The sequence below is a fragment of the Schistocerca americana genome, chromosome 1 (assembly GCF_021461395.2).
Source record: "Schistocerca americana isolate TAMUIC-IGC-003095 chromosome 1, iqSchAmer2.1, whole genome shotgun sequence".
Taxonomy (NCBI): Eukaryota; Metazoa; Arthropoda; class Insecta; order Orthoptera; family Acrididae; genus Schistocerca; species Schistocerca americana.
Window position 1 is genome coordinate 460814654 of NC_060119.1, and position 21558 is coordinate 460836211.

The 21558-nt window shown below is 38.0% G+C and overlaps 1 protein-coding gene across 2 annotated transcripts; it reads right to left on the bottom strand.

Annotated features, from left to right (window-relative positions):
* Positions 1 to 1521: 1521 nt before the first annotated feature.
* Positions 1522 to 20649, bottom strand: LOC124603247 (THO complex subunit 4). 2 transcript variants are annotated; one of them, XM_047136384.1, is made up of 6 exons: positions 20344 to 20649; positions 20110 to 20262; positions 19201 to 19348; positions 19005 to 19124; positions 18898 to 18921; positions 1522 to 2685 (listed from the first exon to the last, which is right to left on the bottom strand). In XM_047136384.1, exons 1-6 carry the CDS (start codon positions 20533 to 20535, stop codon positions 2579 to 2581), a joined length of 744 nt encoding a protein of 247 aa, XP_046992340.1. In that variant the 5' UTR covers positions 20536 to 20649; the 3' UTR covers positions 1522 to 2578. The 2 variants fall into 2 exon arrangements, with proteins under 2 accessions (XP_046992340.1, XP_046992339.1); XM_047136383.1 differs by lacking the exon at positions 18898 to 18921 and having other exon boundaries at positions 18972 to 19124; positions 20344 to 20647.
* Between the last annotated feature and the right edge of the window lie 909 nt (positions 20650 to 21558).

A 21558-nucleotide genomic window follows, 5' to 3' on the forward strand; every position in this document is an offset into this window, starting at 1 on the left:
GTGTTGATATATTTTATTTTTCCAACAGCATACACAATTTATTTGCTTGATAAAAGTGTGCATGGTGTAACAGAACTGACTCTCATATTTCTCCCACAACAAATTTTCAACGCTGTTTATTTAGTATATGCAAAAATTATATCATTTATCGATTTTCACACACACACACACACACACACACACACACACACACACACACACACACACACACAGAGAGAGAGAGAGAGAGAGAGAGAGAATTTACAACTGTTGCTTCTCTCTCTCTCTCTCTCTCTCTCTCTCTCTCTCTCTCTCTCTCTCTCTCTCTCTCTCTCTCTCTCTCTCTCCCCCTCCCAACTCCCCACCCAACCAGAAATACCAACAGTTTGACATCACATGCAGAAGTTATTAGTACAGCTGTCTGCAATTTTGAAGACATAATTTGTCGTATTTTCCAGTAACTTCCATTGTAACAGAACTCCATACTCACAAACTACTCACACTCACACTCTCATAAAGAGAGAAAACCGGCCACTTACTAGCATTTATTTTATTTACTTCCCTTTCAGAGAACAATTATGTTCTCATCCACTTCACAATTCCCTAGCTTTTTAAACGAGTATCCCAGCATTTTGTCCAGTCACATTTGCATTAAAAAGGTAAGGACTAATATTTTAGTATCAACAATGCCATACATGCTGAACGCTGACTCATACCCGACAAACACCAGAATTTAAAGTTTGGGTATGCAAGGTACTCCATTCCTTGCTGGTATGACTTCAGACGGTATGTAAGATGACCTCTTGAGCACACTATATTATTACCCATTACTCTACAATAAGAAAACAGTCAAAAACTGATTTATCGCGCCTCCTGTCTACGTGGCACAGAATAAGGGTTCAGAATATGCAATTCATATGTTGTGTGTCATCTCAAAAGCTAACTGGGTGCATCCCATGGCCAGTACTAATACTGTTACTCCATGCACAATACGCACTTGCTGAACTTTCAATTGTAATGAGCTGCACAAGGAAACAGATCCTAAAATGCAAAATTGAATGAAGGACTTAACACTTTTATAAAAATCCATAAACTTAAAATCATCTGAGTTAATTACATACTTATAAAATACGACTGCAATTTTCAGTTTTATAGCATACACTTTTGACATAAGGACAAGATACACTTAAATACAATGGTATTCAGGAGAAAAGTGGGCAATTCTTGCAAACATATTTGCAACAACTGAATGTTGGACATGTGCAACAGCTTTTTAAAAATATAATGCAATGATTTTTTAAATATACTCAACTCCTTTATGTAGTTCAGGCAAGGTTCAGCTTTTCATGCAGCAGCAAACTGCAGTGTCCTAGATAAAATTCTGCATAATAGAAGCCTTTCTTTTAAATAAGTCTTTGTAATATTCTGTGACTATTTACATCTTTCTGTCACATTTCAGTTATAAATTTAAACATATTACATTTATTTTATGGGTTCAATATTCTGGTATTTCAGTAACTGGTTAAAACAAAAACTATGTGCAACAGTTTCACACAACAGATTTATTTAATATCAAACTGATGAAATCCCTTGTTCTATATTTATATACGTTTAGTATAAAACATTACAATTTGAGGACTGTATTTTACAAAACAAGGTACTGAAAACCTTGTCAACAGTTGCACTCAAAGCTATTTATCATGCATAGCCACATATTGGTAATATGTTGTTTCAGTTTTCCACTGTGGCTGCCTGATGGCAAAAGCACGCCACACACTGTAAGGACTGAAGGTGAGGCTGTATGATCACCTTAAAATCTACAAAAGAATCTAGCAAAGAGCAAGTCTGTATTTCAGAAATTACGATCCACTGTGTCAACTTACTCCATAATTTTATACAGGACCACAAAAATCACCATTCACTCATGTTAGCACATCATATAAAAGAACACACACCATGTAATATTAATTCACTACAAACTGAAACACTTTCATTGTTGTTTTGTCACCAGTATTTAGGAGTTGTAAAAATGTATCAATTTTCAATATTTTTTTAATATAGTGTGGTGACAAATATCAGGAGCTAAAGCAATGTAAGTGCTATAAATAAATAAAAAATCCATGTAATAAAATATTTGGTGCTTTGTATCGCAGGGTATATGATTTATGAAAGCAATGTATGTTGGAAAGTTCAGATGTACAAAATAGCTATGCAGGCAGTTCAGCTGTAAAACTAAACCAGAGTTAGAATATTCCACTTGCTTAATACATGGCAGTAATTTTAACAATGAGAAAATATTTTATTTAACAGTGTTGAAATTCAGTATAATTCGCTTCACAGTATGTCCTGAAATCTTACAACAGGTATTCAAGGAGATCAAAACCCAGACATTATCCATGTAAAATTATCTACCAGCAAATCCTCCTGCATCACGCAGAAACTCTTGTTACAACTCTATTGTAAAGTCTTCAATCCAATGTGTACATTAACTGCACGCAAAATTGAACAGTCAGTCAAACGCTAAACTGCGAAAGGCAGGTATGTCAGATTCACACATTCACTCTATATCTTTTCCACAATGGCACAAGGTTTCCATCTGTTACTTAATTTTGTTTACATAGGCATCTAATTCAGCATCCAGCTCCTCAGCTGTAGGAAGTGATCTTGACTGGTTTCTTGGACCACCTCTTCCACCACGGCGTAGGCCTAAACACAAAAAAGAACAATTTTTGCCATCTCAAGTGTTTGCGGTAAGGGTGTATTCAATATAAAGCTTAAAACAAATTTTATATTTTCTGTGAGGAACTGTATGTTATATGAAATTAAATGCCAGCAATGGCTATGTGACATACACCCCTTAACATACTTTTTATTTTGCCTTTTCTTAGGATAGCTACTCACAAGAACATGCTGATAGCAGTTATTCATCTCCCAATACGTGCTGAGACAATTTATTAACAACATAGGAAAAGGTAGAATGCTATATACTGCAAAGATGACATGTTCAGTTGCAGACAGTCACAATTCACAGTCTTCATTAGAAAAAGAAACACTCGATTCACTCACGCACGCGCACACACACGACCAACTCTGGCAGCTCAGATCAGATTGCAACCATCACGTGAGATAGAAGCAGCGATATTCAGGAGGTGGGGAAGGGATAGCAGTGACTTAAGTTTTTTTTTGTTTTTTTTTTGTTTTTTTTTTTTTTTGGGGGTGGGTGGTTGTTGCTGTCTAACAGTGTGCATAGTGACTAGACTGCCAACAGGTGCAGTGTCAGGATGATGCGAGGCAGGGAGGTGTGGAAAACTGGGAACATGAGCAGAGGGTGGCACGCAAAGACAGTGAGAGACGAGAATGGGGAGGAGGTGACAGGACAGAAGAGATTGAAACTGTTGGGTGGAAGGTGTAGGAACAGTAGGTTACTGTAGGTTCAGGCTGGGATAATTACAGGAGCAGAAAAAGATGGGGGTGGAGGGCAAGATCCAGATGGCTTGGGTAGTGAGGCACCCACTAAAATCAAGCAAATTATGTTATGCCACAGGGTAGTCTATTTTTTCTCTTAGCCACAAAAGAAGTCCAACACAACCTGCAATTCTGGCTTAAAGCCTTAGGCCCTTCCTAGAACCTCTCCTTTAATACATTTTCCTCCTCTTCCCCATGACACCCCACACACTGACCTCCTACATGCTCCCCAAAAACCATAAACCCAATAATACTGGATGTCCCATTGTGGCTGGTTCTCGTGTCCCCACTGAAAGAATTTCAACCCTCATTGACCAAATGCCCACAATCTGTCCTCCCGTATCACATATAACAACCACTTCCTTTAACAACACTCTACCAACCCCCATTGTATGGCACATGTGGTAGTGTTCACTGATAGCTCCAAACCAGGAACTTCTGTTGGCTGTTCAATAGTTCTCTCTCCAACTGTGCTCTCAGGATACTGTACCAAATGTGAATACACAGTGTCTGACGTGCTGCAGCCGATGAAATCAACTGTAATGAAAAAACTGACTTCTCCTTTGCTTTGCAGAGTATTTAGCAGCTGTAAGCAGACAAACCTGTGCACAGAATCCTGAAGTCCCCCCCCCCCCCCCCACACCCTATCTATCTCTCTCCCTCCATCTATCTATCTCTGACAGTGGGAAAGGTGAGATATTTTCTGCTCCCACTTTGTTGTCCTAAAACCCATGTAAAAGATGTCATGCAAGCGGGCAACAAGTTGTAGTCTGTCAAATCAACAACAGGCATAAAGAATAGTTGTCCTTTCCTGCCAGAAAAAAAGTCGTTAAGTATCCCTTGTCAGACTTCAAATTTGTTAGCATGACTATTGACGACTCATCACGCAATATTCCAGTTTGTTTTTCTGCTATAACCAAACAGAATCAAAGTAGCTATAAACTTCACAATCTACCCGTGCATTACTAAGGCAGTGGAGGTCATAGCAGTAAAGCTGTTGCGTAACAGCTGCAGCACTCTTCGTATAAACAGCCCAAAGGTTTTACACCATTGTTACAGTGCATTAATTCATAGCAGCCTTCCTGATATTTTTTGGAATGGTTCATGTTACAGAGAATTATTATTATGTAATTTTATTTTGTAATGCTATAGATGTGCTAGTTTAATTCTTGTCTAAAGTATAGGGTACTTTGTGTTAATAAGTTAAATCGAGGTTCTTCGCAGAATGCCACTGCTGCCGAGTTCAATGTTGGACGAGCAGCTATTTATGACATCAAAAAGGAAGATGTTATTCCACAGTACTCAACACAAACGGATAGTGAGTTGGGAAAACGGAAGGTTATGTGGAAGAGTGAGAATGAAGAACTGGACATAGCTGTTTATAGATGCTCCATACAACAACACAGTACAGGAAATCCAGTCAATGGCCAGATTATAGCGGAAAAAGCAGCTGCATTTGACAAACTAATCGATGGTAGTAACTTGTTTGCAGTGAGCGAAGGTTGACTATCAAACATGAAAAAACGACATGACATTCGGCAGCTGACAGTCACCAGGGAAAGTAGCTCAGCTAACAATACAGATGGTGATGAGTTTGTAAGCAAGGTATGGAAGATGATAAAGGAAGAAGATTTAACTGCTGATGCCTTGTTTCATGCTGTTGAAACAGGACTCTTTTTACAAGATGCTTTCTTCAAAAACATTAGCTGCCAAGAACGAGAAGGCAGCTCGTGGTTACAACCAACAGAAACAGCGTGTAACATTAATGGCATGTTGTAATGCAAATGGAAGTCATAAACTACTGCTTACGATGATTGGAGAATCCCAACATCTACACTGTTTTCAACACACTGACAAATACTCTACCAGTGCAGTATTGCACTTAGTAGAAAGTGTGGATGGACAGACAAATATTCTCTAGGTGGTTCCATGAAACATTTGTACCAGCAGTGAGAAAAGAACTATCCTTATAATAGACAATGTTCCCAGTCATCCTTCAGATGTTTCTCTAAAGTCTGATGGTATACATGTACAAGCAAACTTTCTCCCACCCAATGTGACAGCCCTAATTCAGCCCATGGACCAGGGAATTTTGGAATCAATTAAACGTCATTATCGACATTCACTTCTCTTCTCCTTGCTGAATGAAAGTGAAAACAACTTCATTGAAACTATGCTGCAGGTGCAGAAAGCAATTAACATATGTGATAGTACCTAAGCAGCCGAAGCATGGGATAAAGTGGAGAGCGCTACCATAATGAAGAAGTGGAGAAAATTGTGGCCATCCATTGATGCTAAGTTGGATCTAGTAGTGAGTGACAGCGATGAGCCAGTCAAAATTCGGAATTATCAATTACTTTGTACAATGGCATGTTCTACAACCTCCCAGGAGGAGGAGAAATTGATAATGAAGATTTTACTAAGTGGCTGAATGAGGAAAAACGTGATACGGACCAAACTTTAACAGATGAAGAGATAATCAAAAGCGTGCAAGAAAGTAATGATGAAAGTGATGAAAAAGAGGACACAGGAGGAGAGAGCATGAAGATTTCTCACACTGCTGATGGTGAAGCTTCCGAGGTCTTCCTCGAGTACATTATGCAACGACCAGATACATGCAGTACCGATGCAATGCTTGTAAAGTGACTGCATACTAAAGCATGCCACCTTCGCATATCATCATTGTGACAGTTAAAAATTAGGGACATGTTTCATAGTGAGTGATATGACTGTAACTATGTACAGTACACATTCAAGGACTAAGTTTTCTTTGAAAATTAATGTATTTTTGGATTTAATAAAGTCTACCCTCTATGTTTTAAAATGGTATCCTTTGACTTAATAAAGTACAGTACACTAAATACCCTATGTTTTCAAAATAAATGAAAAACAAAACAAATGACTAAAATAAATTTCAGACACTCCACAATCCAGCACTTCCCCTAATCCGGCAGCCACATGTGCCAGGAATGGCCAGATTAGAGAGTCTAGTGTAAGTGTTGCTGTGATCTGTGATTGGTCAACCACTGCTGTTCGTTTTAAAGTGAGAAAACCAGCATCCCCACTATCATAGGGGGTCACACCAGATAGCCGAGCAATAGCAGCAAAGGGGGTGTTTCTTTACCACAATTTCCTAAACCTGATAAGGCTTTTTTCACACAGGATCCCAAACCTGATAATTCATGTCTGTACGTGTCTGAGATCAAAACTAGAAGATATCAGTCTCAGGATCCTGTGCTTATGTTTACTTCAAGCTACTTGAATTTTTACAGGTTTCATTAATCTTCTGTAGAATGTCTTGAGGAAGACTATACAGCCACCCATATGATGTCACTGACAGGATTGTTTGGGTTGAATTTGGTAAGAGAGCACCCAAAAATATGCCATGCAGCACTCTAGAATTAAATGAGAATTAAATCAAGAACCTATGCTGCCGACAGGTGTTGATATACATCAACGGGGACAGTTGAAAATGTGTGTCCGGACCAGTACTCGAACCCAGGATCTCCTGCTCACATAGCAGACACGATCCATCTGAGCCACTAAGATTATTTTTTTTTTTAATTTAAATACATTTTGAATTTTAATTTTCTAAAAAGCCATACTTTTAAAATTTTGAAATGTCTCAAAATTTCCTTGCACTACACTCTTACGCCTCTGAAAGTTTCATTATGGGATTAGGTTGTACAAGGTGTAAGTTTACTAAATTAATGCATGCCTGAATCACATCAGTTGAGACAGATGACACTATACGGCAAATTGCACTACTGCACCATAAAATTTGTGCCATCCTGTGTGAACAGTAGCTCACAGTCTCATTGCAGAATTTCGCTAGTTGTTTATGGGTCATCTATTTGCCTTTTTTTTAAATACGTGTAACATTTCAAAGTATATGGGACAAATTTGACATAAATGGACTTCTTTTAATTCTACATTCTTCCTTTTTGATTTTCGTACCTTTCGACATCTGTTAAAGAAGTCCATCATCACGAAAAAGCGATAAGGACTGAGATAATGAATGCTGCTACAGACATGCTCTCTTCATTCCGTGCTGAGTGCTGCTTTTGTTATACAGCTCGCTTGTGCTGAAAGAGCACGTGAACTGACAGCGAAAAAATTAGATTTTTTAACATCTTATCATTTGATATCTTCGCTCAATACAAGATTAAATTTCTTTTTGTTGCTTCTCAGAGTTACTGTGCAGTATAAAACTGAGTAAAGCATTGGACAAAATTATGAAGAGTCAAATGGTAGCATGCAAAGACATACCTATGTTGTACAATACAAAACCCAAAAATTTTTATTCAGCTAGATATGAAAGTACGTTGACCACCAAATCCCAAGAAACACTGTCACTGACGTAAGAATGGGTACATGACTATAGAGTATAATAACAAGTGGTAGCTTGCATACATTTTTGGGAAAGATGAAGAAGAACTGAAGGTGACATTTCTTCATCTATGAGATCCACAACCTTCTTTCGCATACCCGGAGAAGCCAGATGTTATGTGGATTCAACTGGTGGATGTTCTATGTAAGGAGACTTCAACAGGCCGAATGTACCCCTTGCCTGAAAATGACATGGTCAAAACCAACATAGCCTTTACAGTTAATTCCAATTTAAAAGAAATTGTGATACACACAACTGTTCATAAATGTCAATAGTAAGTAACCTTTTTAATTAGTTTGGTTATTTCTTAATGTAGAACCTCTGGGTCATTCCACATCACTCGACCATCTGAGATTCTGTTAAAAATTTGTGGTTGTATACATATGTACGTTTTATGCCGCTGTGTAAAATTCTAGCTCAATTCTCTCAGTGGATCCACAGCTAGGGGCATCTTTGTGGATCCATAGCAAATCGTAAAGTGCAGAGGGTGAATAATTTGACCAATTTGTGTATAGCTTTATGCATCTGTTGTGACATTTATCACCTTGAATTTTTGTACACTAGCGAACTTTTTGTGCTGAATGCGGCTATAGAACTCAAATTGCTCAGAAATTAATATCCCTTATGCTACTTGGTTTGAAAGTACCTTGTAAAATTTATTGCTAAACATTTAAGCCATACATTAAGTATCTTTTACTATAAGGGAAAAGCAGCTATGACCTTTATTTTTGAGCTGCTAGCCAACAACCATGTCTCACTATACTATACCAGCATTAGCATTTATGAGTATATAGTTCTGATTTTATTGACCCTTGCTTCAAGTGTCAAATCAAAAACTGAACATTTACAGCATTTTTCAGCACCAGTTTTTTTAAAATATGGCTACCATATCTAACCTCCTTTTAACTGACACTTTTTGCTACAAGGAACATTAAAAATTAGAATGGTAATTTTCCAATAAGGCTTTTAAGCTGGCTTCAAATATACCTTAGCTTTTGCACATACTGCGTGCTTGACAGAATAGCTTTAATGAATGGCATACAAAAATGAGCAAACAACATTGTTGTGAACATAACAAAGCAATAAGTTCACAAAATGAACCAAACATCATAAATTTGTTGCCAGAGCTCATGAAATCATTTTCATGGCTCTAAAATTCTCTTCAATGCTAAGTGTACCTACAACCTATGGAATTGGCAATTGGAGGTGGCAAAATGTCGATTGGGATCTAGCAAGTGTACTTCCTTAGGGGCCAATGGAATGAATTAGTTGGAGAGTAGATGCACGACACCAACGAAGGCATCTCGTTCTTCCAATGATGTGTCACAGATGTTTCCAATCCAACATTTGCTGTCATAAATGCAGGCTACATATTGCCCAGATTGAATGCTGTCAATTGGAACACTCGAGAAGTATACTGATTGATCAACACTTGCAATAAATGACACTATGTCATTGGAAACTCTTCTAATTTGTAACAGCTTTTCATTGATTGGTCTGAAGCAGTGGTTTTCTCTGGTCCCTGCAACCGTGCAACCATTTTCAAGTCTCCTTTCTTGTAAAGATCTTGCAGCATCAATTTCTTCCTTTGTGATAATGAGGAATTTGATTCCGTGAACTTGTTCGCCACAAAATCTGAACGGATCACTTGGTACAGACTTGCTCTTCCTGCTAATCGCTTTGTTGTGCCCGCAACACCATCAGATGGAGACTTCCATGGTTTGTAACTAAGAAGTTCCATTCTGCACTGATACTAAAGTCATTTTACTACTGACAGATTCATGAAGTTTGTAAGGGGCAGCTGATCCATTGCTGAAATAGCTGATGTGCTTCAGCACTGGAAAGTGGATTCACAGGTGATCAATTAGCTTGGAACAGAAAACAAACTGTGACTGTATCATGTCGCAAGCAATCACTGATGATGCAGAAGCTAAGAGACTATCTTTCCAGCCCAAGCTTCGTAATAAATAATGAAGAGATGTAATGTGGCCTGAGTATTTTCCCAAAGGAAGCCTTGTACAGTGTCCTGCACAACAAATGAATAATTTTCTGCAAAATCCATCAGAACAACCAGCTTTCCACATTCTAGATTTTCTTTCGTTTCTTTTAGGTACGTGCTTTGATGCTTTGCCATGTAATGATGGGGTGGGAGATTCACAATTTTAGTCACAATGTTTTGGATTAATTCAATTGTTGACTGCTTTGTCTCCAGGGTATCTCGGTCAGTGTGTATCCATTCCTTGTATTGAACTGCTTCATCAATGTCGTTCCCTTCAAATGCAGCTTCTACAAATGTTGCCAAGACTTCTGATCCAGTGCATTGGTCACATCGTCAGAGCATGCAATCTTTTGAATCCATATTGCAAACTGTTTTGGCTAACAAACTCTTATAGTCATTCTTAATTGGAGTTGCTGCTAGCTAGCATCAACTTGACATTCTGATGAGCTGTACAAACACAAACTGAATGTGTATCCTGCTGAACCAACTGTGATGCACCACTTTGGCAGGAGCTCACAAAATTTAGAAAAGCCAAATTTGGTAAATTTTGTCTGCAATAGTGTTGATATGCTTCTTTCAAGTTACAAAGCAGCAGACATTTCTGCAAATGAACTTTTGGGCCAGCTGGTGTCCTTATGGCAATAAAGTTCTTTTTTCCAGGGCAGATTCGTCTGACTTCATCACCATCACAGAATTTTGCTACACTTTCCTTAATATCTTCTTGCAAAGCCTTTCCTCGCTTTGGATCTGGTTTCACTAATATGCCTTTCTCTTCCTTCAGCCTTCTGGCAGTTTTCACCATTCACTCAGATATGTTGGATTCTTCAATCTTTTTTTTTTATGTTCCAACTGATAGGGGCCAAAATTAAAATCTGAATTTTCTCAGAAGCTGAGGACACCTTCAGCTTTACTTTCAATTTATTGACGAAAACTTTGTACGAAGAGCAATCGTGGCATTTTTGACCTGGTTGCGGTCCTGTGACATCATCTACTTTAAGCCCGCCAATTTCACCAATTTTGGAAGCCACAACCATTTGAACTTGCCTTATCTTTCATTTTGCATATCCACTAGAATCCCAGTTCGAAACACGCTGAAATTTTAGTGGTGACGCACCAATTGCTGCCATGCTAGATTTCAAGCTGTCTGAAGCAACTGTAACATCATCTTCATCAGACTGATGATGGCAATGGCTTGGCCCTTTTTTGCATTGATGTCAACTCTACAAGAAGGGCAAAGCTTCTGTCCAGGCTTAAAATCAACTGCTGTAAGTTGTTTCAAAAAGTTGGCAGTTGCAGCATCAATAGGATGCAGACCTTTGTTGATTCTTCTTTTGAAATGGATTGCAGCATGATTTCTGCAGATACTGAAACCTGGTTAACAGTTCTGGTGGTTGTTGTTGTGGTCTTCAGTCCTGAGACTGGTTTGATGCAGCTCTCCATGCTACTCTATCCTGTGCAAGCTTCTTCATCTCCCTGTACCTACTGCAGCCTACATCCTTCTGAATCTGCTTAGTGTATTCATCTCTTGGTCTCCCTCTACGATTTTTACCCTCCACACTGCCCTCCAATACTAAATTGGTAATCCCTCGATGTCTAAGAACATGTCCTACCAACCGATCCATTCTTCTAGTCAAGTTGTGCCACAAGCTCCTCTTCTCCCCAATTCTATTCAATACCTCCTCATTAGTTATGTGATCTATCTATCTAATATTCAGCATTCTTCTGTAGCACCACATTTCGAAAGCTTCTATTCTCTTCTTGTCTAAAGTATTTATCGTCCACGTTTCACTTCCATACATGGCTACACTCCATACAAATACTTCCAGAAATGACTTCCTGACATTTAAATCTATACACGATGTTAACCAATTTTTCTTCTTCAGAAACGCTTTCCTTGCCATTGCCAGTCTACATTTTATATCCTCTCTACTTCGACCATCAACAGTTATTTTGCTCCCCAAATAGCAAAACTCCTTTACTACTTTAAGTGTCTCATTTCCTCATCTAATTCCCTCAGCATCACCCGACTTAATTCAACTACATTCCATTATCCTCGTTTTGCTTTTGTTGATATTCATCTTATACCCTCCTTTTCAAGACACTGTCCATTCCATTCAGCTGCTCTTCCAAGTCCTTTGCTGTCTCTGACAGAATTACAATGTCATCGGCGAACCTCAATGTTTTTATTTCTTCTCCATGGATTTTAATACCTACTCCGAACTTTTCTTTTGTTTCCTTTATTGCTAGCTCAATATACAGATCGAATAACATTGGGGATAGGCTACAACCCTGTCTCACTCCCTTCCCAACCACTGCTTCCCTTCCATACCCCTCGACTACTGTAACTGCCATCTGCTTTCTGTACAAATTGTAAATAGCCTTTTGATCCCTGTATTTTACCCCTGCCACCTTCAGAATTTGAAAGAGAGTATTCCAATCAACATTGTCAAAAGCTTTCTCGAAGTCTACAAATGCTAGAAACGTACGTTTGCCTTTCCTTAATCTTTCTTCTAAGATAAGTCGTAGGGTCAGTATTGCCTCACGTGTTCCAACATTTCTACTGAATCCAAACTGATCTTCCCCGAGGTCGGCTTCTACCAGTTTTTCCATTCGTCTGTAAAGAATTCGCGTTAGTATTTTGCAGCTGTGGCTGATTAAACTGATTGTTCGGTAATTTTCACATCTGTCAACACCTGCTTTCTTTGGGATTGGAATTATTATATTCTTCTTGAAGTCTGAGGGTATTTCGCCTGTCTCATACATCTTGCTCACCAGATGGTAGAGTTTTGTCAGGACTGGCTCTCCCAAGGCTTTCAGTAGTTCAAATGGAATGTTGTCTACTCCTGGGGCCTTGATTCGACTTACGTCTTTCAGTGCTCTGTCAAACTCTTTACGCAGTATCATATCTCCATCTTCATTTACATCCTCTTCCATTTCCATAATATTGTCCTCAAGTATGTCGCCCTTGTATAGACCATCTATATACTCCTTCCAGCTTTCTGCTTTCCCTTATTTGCTTAGAACCGGGTTTCCATCAAAGCTCTTGATATTCAAGCAAGTGGTTCTCCTTTCTCCAAAGGTCTCTTTAATTTTCCTGTAAGCAGTATCTATTTTACCCCTAGTGAGATAAGCCTCTACATCCTTACATTTGTCCTCTAGCCATGCCTGCTTAGCCATTTTGCACTTCCTTTCGATCTCATTTTTGAGACGTTTGTATTCCTTTTTGCCTACGGCATTTTTATATTTTCTCCTTTCATCAATTAAATTCAATATTTCTTCTTTTACCCAAGGGTTTCTACTAGCCCTCGTCTTTCTACCTATTTGGTCCTCTGCTGCCTTCACTATTTCATCCCTCAATGCTACCCATTCTTCTTCTACTGTATTTCTTTCCCCCATTGCTGTCAATTGTTCCCTTATGTTCTCCCTGAAACTCTGTACAACCTCTGGTTCTTTCAGTTTACCCAGGTCCCATCTCCTTAAATTCCCACCTTTTTGCAGTTTCTTCAGTTTTAATCTACAGTTCATGTTCCCTTTTCCTACTGACGAATTCCAGTCACCCTTGACTATTAAATTTTCGTCTCCCTTCACTACCTGAATAATTGCTTTTATCTCATCATTGTGGTCAGAGTCCACATCTGCCCCTGGAAATGTCTTACAATTTAAAACCTGGTTCCTAAATCTGTGTCTTACCATTATATAATCTATCTGATACCGTTTAGTATCTCCAGGGTTCTTCCATGTATACAACCTTCTTTCATGATTCTTGAACCAAGTGTTAGCTATGATTAAGTTATGCTCTGTGCAAAATTCTACCAGACGGCTTCCTCCATTTCTTAGCCCCAATCCATATTCACCTACTATGTTTCCTTCTCTCCCTTTTCCTACTGACGAATTCCAGTCACCCACGACTATTAAATTTTCGTCTCCCTTCACTACCTGAATAATTGCTTTTATCTCATCATACATTTCATCAATTTCTTCATCACCTGCAGAGCTAGTAGGCCATTTTGGTTAGTGTTACAAGGCCAGATCAGTCCATCATCCAGACTGTTGCCCCTGCAACTACTGAAAAGGCTGCTGCCCCTCTTCAGTTCTGGTTCATGATGTAAAAATACTATGGCATCACAATCAAACTGAAAGCCAACTCGTCGAACCTGCAATTTCCGATTCTCCTCAGAGAGGTTACTAATTGACTTCAGAAGGCATTTGTCCTTGGTGAACTTAGTTACATGACACACAGAATTGTTTAGTTGTCCAATGGTGCACTGCCCTATGTCCATATTTCCACTGTTTGAAGTCATAACAGGTTGTAACTTCTGCAAAGATTCTACAATAGATTGAAGGAATCAACCAAGCTGCAAGGTAAACATTCAGAGGTAATAACCACAAATGATTCAATGATTGACAATTTGCATACAAACACTGATGATACCCAAATCAAATTACATCTTATATAGTGTGAATGTATGAAAAGGGAATACTGGAGAACATTACAGAAAATTCCAGAAGTTTCTAGTGTCTTGTTATAAAATTGTTGTACCTGCATATCAAATATCCAGAAAATTCCAGATCCCACACCCTGTTATAAAATAGTCATACCAGCACACCACGTTTCCAGAAATTCCTGGAACCCATGCCCTGTGCTATGAAACAGTCACACCTGCATGTCTAATTTCCAGAAGTTTCTGGAACCCATATACGAAACAGTTGTACCCGCACATCATCTGACGAACATGCTGCAAATAATTTGTACTAACAAATCACATCAAAAGTGCCTTGACATTCTCCAGCGCAACAGCTGCCAACACGGTAATACACGCGGTAAGCATAACAGCGTAGGTTTCTTTTAATCTATTTTAATGACTTATATGGAAAATTACCATTCATCTTTTTCAAGTCCCCTGTAGCAAAAAATGTTCCCTTTTCAGTGGTGTTCATAAAAAGAAGATCAGAGTTTATAGCAATATAGGAAACTGATCCTGAAATGTGCAAAAATTTTCAGTTTGACACTTTAAACAAGGGTCAATAAAATCAGAATTGTTTACTCATACATGCTAATACTGGTTTAGTATGGTGAGCACCTGGTCGTTGGTTAGCAACCCAAAATCGAGGATCCAGCTGCCTTTCCCTTATAGTAAAGGATGATTAAAGTAGGGACTGAATCTTTCACGATAAATTTTACAAGGCACTTTCAGACCAAGTAGCATAATGGACAGTCATTGCTAAGGAATTTGAATGCTTTAGTAGCATTCAGCAACATAAGTCGTACGAGGGTACAAATATTCACAGTAATAGATATCACGGAATTTTTGCACATAGACCTAACACACACATATCTATACAAAAACAAGTTTTGAAGCAAATCTGGATGGTCGAGTGGGGCCTATTTTTTATTCTAGGACACTCGACATGGAATGACCCCTCCTTGAAAGTCATTTTTCACACAACACATGAAACTTGAAAATTTTGTAGTGTGTGATCCCATTATCATCCCAAAATGAAACTATCAGAGTTGCAAGAATATTGTGCAAGGAAATTTTTAGTATTTTTCAAAATTTTAAAAATGGCTTCTTTAAAAAAATCAAAATTTAAAATATATTTAATTTTTTCAAACTCCATCATGTTTCATACCAAAACTTTTTAAAAGTTTTAAATGACATTTTACACATCTGTATCTCTTCTGGTTCTGGAGAACATGGCAATATACAATTCCAGGGTGTGGCAATTTTTAATGAAAATTTGAAAATTCAAGACTTTATGATTAAATCATGAAAAAATTGTTTTTCATTAGTAACTATGTAGGGATCTGAGAGCATCAAACTTAATCTGCACGGAATGACCCTGAAGTATGATGGTCTAAAGGGTTAGAGCATAACTCACAAATATGCAGAATCATCTGAAAGTTTTACTTTGCTCCTTTCAAGGAGACTGTGGACCAGTTCACAAAAATATTAACGATCTTCTACAAGGAATGAGTATCCTTGGTGAGGCTAATTTTTTGTGCAATTGACAGTTCTCCCTAGAGATTTTGGCAAGCATCTCCTGCCATTGCTTGCATTTTTGATAAGTTGTCCCAGCTTAGTCTTTATCATAATAAAATCTGGTGTTTTGGGTGCCTTTATTGGCATATAACAAGACAATCATTGTTAAACAGTAATTCTATAGTTTGTTTACTATAGAAAAATTTATTTCATTTTGAATTTCTATATTTATTTAAAGCTTTGATGCACAATTTCTTTATGTTAAGGTCATATTACACAATTTTTTGCGAGACTATGCAACACAACTCTTGTGGAACTAAGTCTCTCCATTTGGCTTTTGGTTTGTACATTAGTACAAATGTAAAATATATGAAAGTGAAGTACCTAAACAACAGAGGTAAATGTTAATTACAGAAACTAATGTTTACAAAACTTTGTTTTGTTCCAAAAAGCCGCGAAAATATGAAAAACAGCAAGGAGAAAAAGAATATCATGACTATTGTAAGATGACTTAAGTATCTAGCAGCAAGCAGCAAACTTTTATGAGATACCACAGATAACACTAAATTAAAGAACTGGATTCATGACAGCTCACATACCCAGTTTTCACAGAAGATAGGCTGTTGGGACTTTGCAGATCATTAAATATGTTTATCTGTGAATGGGTGAGAAACCTTAATCAGAAAGTAAAATGGACCAAGTAATTTTTTCTCAATGGTTCCACAATAAATGCAAGCATACAACTGACTCATAGACCAATTAATGAACAAATTTTTAGGAATATGCTGAGAACATGCCTTTAGTTATGGAAAGTGTTCCACAGTCCCACACCTTCCATTACTATGAGTCTAACTTAAAGGACAAGCTGGTTAAGAAACAATGTGGAATCAAAAAATCTGAAATAGTACGTAACAATGGTAAAACATGCATACTGACAATGATAATGGCTGTACTACAGGGAAACTTTTAGTTTAATGAGCTTCAATGCCATGGGATACATGGATGGAAAATAGCTAAACAGGAGCACATCATTGTGAAAGCCTTCTGGATGGATTGATTTTCTAATCTTCACTAATTGCTCTCAATGGCTACACTTTCCTAATTTCAAGAAGGTAGGAAGGGCTTCATTGGCGATAATTTGTCATCATATTTCTCTTGAAGTTTTGGAAACATGTGAACAAAGTACAGATTGTGAGTGCTTGCCAGCTGAGAGAACTATGCAGCTGCTTGACCTGATACTATTCGGGCCATTGAAAAAAGTGGTGGCTGCAGTGGAAAGAAACTGATTGTTCAATGAATCTGAAATCACAGTGGAAAGAAACTGATTGTTCAATGAATCTGAAATTCCAAAACAAATTGTTATGCATCTTTTAAAACATCTAATGAATGCACTAGAGCCTTATTAAAAACTTCGTTACTTCAGAAGTCTGCACGAACTTTTGAAAAACTACCAAAAATTAACAATAAACACTGACAATATGGACTAGAACAAAGATACAGTCCTCAAAGCACTGAAAGAAAAGAAAAATTTGGAAACAATAGAAAAGGAAGAAGAAGAAGAAGAAGAAGAAACAGTAACAGTGGCTGCTAGTAGAAGCATTAGAGTCAACCACCAAGTGTGCAGAGCAATCGAAGTAGCCATTTCTTGTAGTCTGAAAATAATACAAAAATCAAATGATCACCATCAGAAACAGAAAGCTGTAGGTAATGGATTTTGAAGTGATGAGTATTTAACCATAAGCTTGAACTAAAAGGTAAAGAAATTTAAGTTAATGTTAAGAAATTTTAATTTCCATCTGGGAAGGCAGAAAAAACTTAAATAGCCTTTTCAGGCTACAAGGCGTTGCCAGGTGTGTTGTGCTTAAACATGAAGAGCTTTTCCAGAAAAAGTATTAGGAGTCTGCAACAGACAAGTAAATATAAGCTTCTGCAGAAGTCACTGTGATCATGGATTCCAGATGACGATTACTGATCAGATGATCTGGATAAGATGAATTGTTCTAAGAAAATAATTCAAAGGTGTTTCACGAATTTCCTGAAGTGACAGTGTTTGGTCTTAATTTGGCAACTGTACCAATAAAAAAGGTAATTTTATTAGTCTAAAGGTTTGTTTATTCCAAGTTCAAGACATTTATTCAAAATGTTTGCAAGCTTACTGAATGGGAAATACATTTGCTTTGTCTGCACGTAAAATATTTGATTCAGTAATTGCCTAACAATGTTTCTACAATGCACAATTTCTATGACAAGGTTTAGATTCCAATTTCAATTTTTCTGCAGGACAAAGTAGGCATACTGCAATCCCACTGGTAGACTTCGCGCAAGATTATATAGACAGTTATTTGTTGAAGTTGAAAAGGTTTTTAAACTAACACAAGCATGTGCATATGCTAATAAACTCACTCCTCACTCTTACCATACAAAATTAAGTAGAAAACTTATTGCCATCTACTCTCAACAAAAGAAACTGCTTTTATGTTATCTCTTATGAAAAACATCATGGAATTTAATCGAAATTGCTGGAGTAACTTAATACCAAGCTTCTTTGCCTGAAGGGTATTGACTAACAGATTGTGCTGTAACACAGACCTATAGAAACAAAATGTTAAAGGCAATCTGACGAAAGTAAAAAACCAGAATCCACTTCGTACGAACATAAATTCTACTAAACACTACACAGATTGCTATTTCAAAAGATACCAGAGAAGACCTCATCTAACAAAACAAAAGAGTCACAAGATTATAAAAATTCTAATTTTCATCAATAACAAGGAAGCTCATCTTTAGATAGGACTTACAAAGGAACTCTATAGACAATAAACCATAGTAATGAGTTCCCAGATTAACTGAACCAAGTATCAACAGTGAAGAAAAACATTACTGGAGGTTTTAGCATTGCAACGATTCAAGATATAAAGGCTAGGATTTGATGTCCTTCACAGCACACTAGAAATGAAGTACAAGGCCAGAAGAAAATCTTAAGTCAGAACAACTGACCATGGATTTAAAGTGTAGTAACACACACACAACTAACAATTGCTAGGTGTATACTAAAGCTAAATGAAAAGTAAAATTCAACTCACCACCTCGACCTCTTCCCCTTCCTCCACTTGCTAGGTGTATACTAAAGCTAAATGAAAAGTAAAATTCAACTCACCACCTCGACCTCTTCCCCTTCCTCCACTTCCACCACCACTGCCGCCACTCAATCGGGACCTTTGGCTTTGCACGTATCCACCACCTCCCACACGAACACCACGCAATACAGAGGGTATTTCTGATGTTGCCATTTGAATCTGCATTGCTCTGCCTAAAAGAATAAGCAAATAATATAGCTTGCAGGACTATTAATCCACTTTTAACACTAATGATATAAATGTAATTACCATCCAAGGGAACACCATTGTACTGTTTCATTGCTTTTATTGCATCAGCTTTTCTTTCAAATATAACATCCGCTGTACCCAGTGACCTACCAGAACGGTCATAATGTACCGCAGCGGACTTCAGAGGCCCAAATTCTGAGAAAAGCTCCTGAAAGAAAATATCACTATTACTTGCATTGTTAACTACATACTAACTTAACATTATACTGTTATTGGTTAAGAACGAAAGCCGACAAATTAACGAAATGTTAAAGTAAGATGCACTGCTCCGTCCTACAAAACATCCACTTATAAACCATACTAAAAAATGGTTCAAATGGCTCTGAGCACTATGGGACTCAACTGCTGAGGCCATCAGTCCCCTAGAACTTAGAACTAGTTAAACCTAACTAACCTAAGGACATCACACACATCCATGCCCGAGGCAGGATTCGAACCTGCGACCGTAGCGGTCTCGCGGTTCCAGACTGCAGCGCCAGAACCGCGCGGCCACTTCGGCCGGCTATAAACCATATTACCTGTAAACAGTATCTACAACATTCATAAATATTTCATTGACAGAGAAAGTGCTTACTTATAAGGGAATTTTGTCACAAACACCTTTACAACACATCTATTTGTAAGTAAACAAAGCCTTGCTCTAAGCAGACAATTTATTACTAGACGTCCGATAAACGTGATCTCCCAAAGAACACACAGAAAGGCTCATCAGCCCCCTAAAGGAGCACCAATCTTTGAGAAGATCAAAACGAAGTCTGATGAAACTGCTTCAGCCAGATCCAAATAAACTAAAGGCTGGGTACATAATGAACACTGGCAACCTCTTGGAAGGCCCAGTCACGAATTTGGAAAGTTGTGACGATAACTAGAAATACCTAGTTCATGAGGTCATTGTACACTAAAACTGACCTGTATATCCGAATCCGATACACCAAAATCGAGATTGGCAACTAACAACTTCGCAGGACCACCAGTGGGTAGCGATCCCCCGAAACTCATTCTCGCCTTCTTGCTTCCGGATCCATCAAACATATCATGCTGCCATTTGCTGTTAATGTCTCCCTGCAAAACTATGAGTTGATAACTTGATACTAACGACATTCATTCTCCAAATAAACAATAGTTATACGTATAAATGAATACCCTTGAATAAGGCGCTGATCGCACCATTCCGCGGCGACTTCTTCCGGCTCCAATTCCCCTCGTCGGCCCACCTCTACCTCGTCTTGGTATACTGGAACCTCTTTGTCCTCCTCGACCTCGTCTTCCGCTGCCTCTAATCATTTTGGAGGACTTAATGATATCATCCAAACTCATTTCTATCTTGTCGACCATTGTTAAATGAAAACACAAATACCACACACGCACACACACTAAACAATCAACCACAGCCCACAACTCTTTCCTCTCAACCCAGTAATGGCGACCCCGCGTTTAGCTTCGTCAACGATAATACCCATACCAAAGAACTTCACTACAGCCACAAGAAAACAAAAACAAATTTAAGTAGATGTCTATGGGAACCAATAGGGAAACAGCGCAACATGTATTTCCCGGGTAAGAAAATTCAGGTAACTACTGCTTGCATGCGTAGAGCTAATACATTTCTCGTCTCTACCCTAGTTCTTTAAAGGCGATTCAAATTAGTCCTCAACAGAACGGAGCAGACCATCCGGCGACGTTACCGTGAAGTGGTTGAGAATTTACAGTAGCATAGCCCACGAAGATCAGAACAACACAGTTCGCGAGAAACCCGCTATACCAACCCGGAATAACGTCTAACCAGAGTATAAACTCGCTGGATTAGCGAGTTTATTTGGAGATAAATGTATACGATGGCAGGAATAGTTATAGAATAAGGTACTAATGCCTACATTTTGCCACAATTGTTTCTTAGGATAAAAAAAGCAGGGCCAAATGAAAGATGATTCTGAATTTATGTCGTCTGTCGAAGGAAACTATACTTTGCATTTGAGATCTCGTAAGTGCGAAATTGGAGCATATGACTGATAGGTGAAACTATTTCTGTGCTCCTTAACATATTTGGTACAGTTTATTCGAGATATTATGCATTTGATACCTGTACTTCGTGACTGATATACTGTCGTTTTATTTATATAGTCTAGGCGCATAAAAATATTAATTTTTGCCAAAATATTCTCATTTATCTAGAGTGTGCTGCAGTGTTAGAAAGAACTACTTCGTTTTATTTTGCAGCCAGTGCCAAAATAGAACTAATCAAATAGAAAAAAAAACACGCTAATCATGGATGCTATTATATTACCACCCTTTTCATAACCACACGAAAACACTATGATTTTTCATACAAGAAAAAGTCTGATAGTACACTAATGTTCC

Coding starts and splice junctions, on each gene's coding strand:
- LOC124603247 (XM_047136383.1), bottom strand. CDS start 20,535: ATGGTCGACAAGATAGAAATGAGTTTGGATGATATCATTAAGTCCTCC. Junction 20,263..20,343: donor GATCAGCGCCTTATTCAAGG/GTATTCATTTAT, acceptor ATAGTTTTGCAG/GGAGACATTAACAGCAAATG. Junction 19,125..19,200: donor CAATGGTGTTCCCTTGGATG/GTAATTACATTT, acceptor TTATTCTTTTAG/GCAGAGCAATGCAGATTCAA.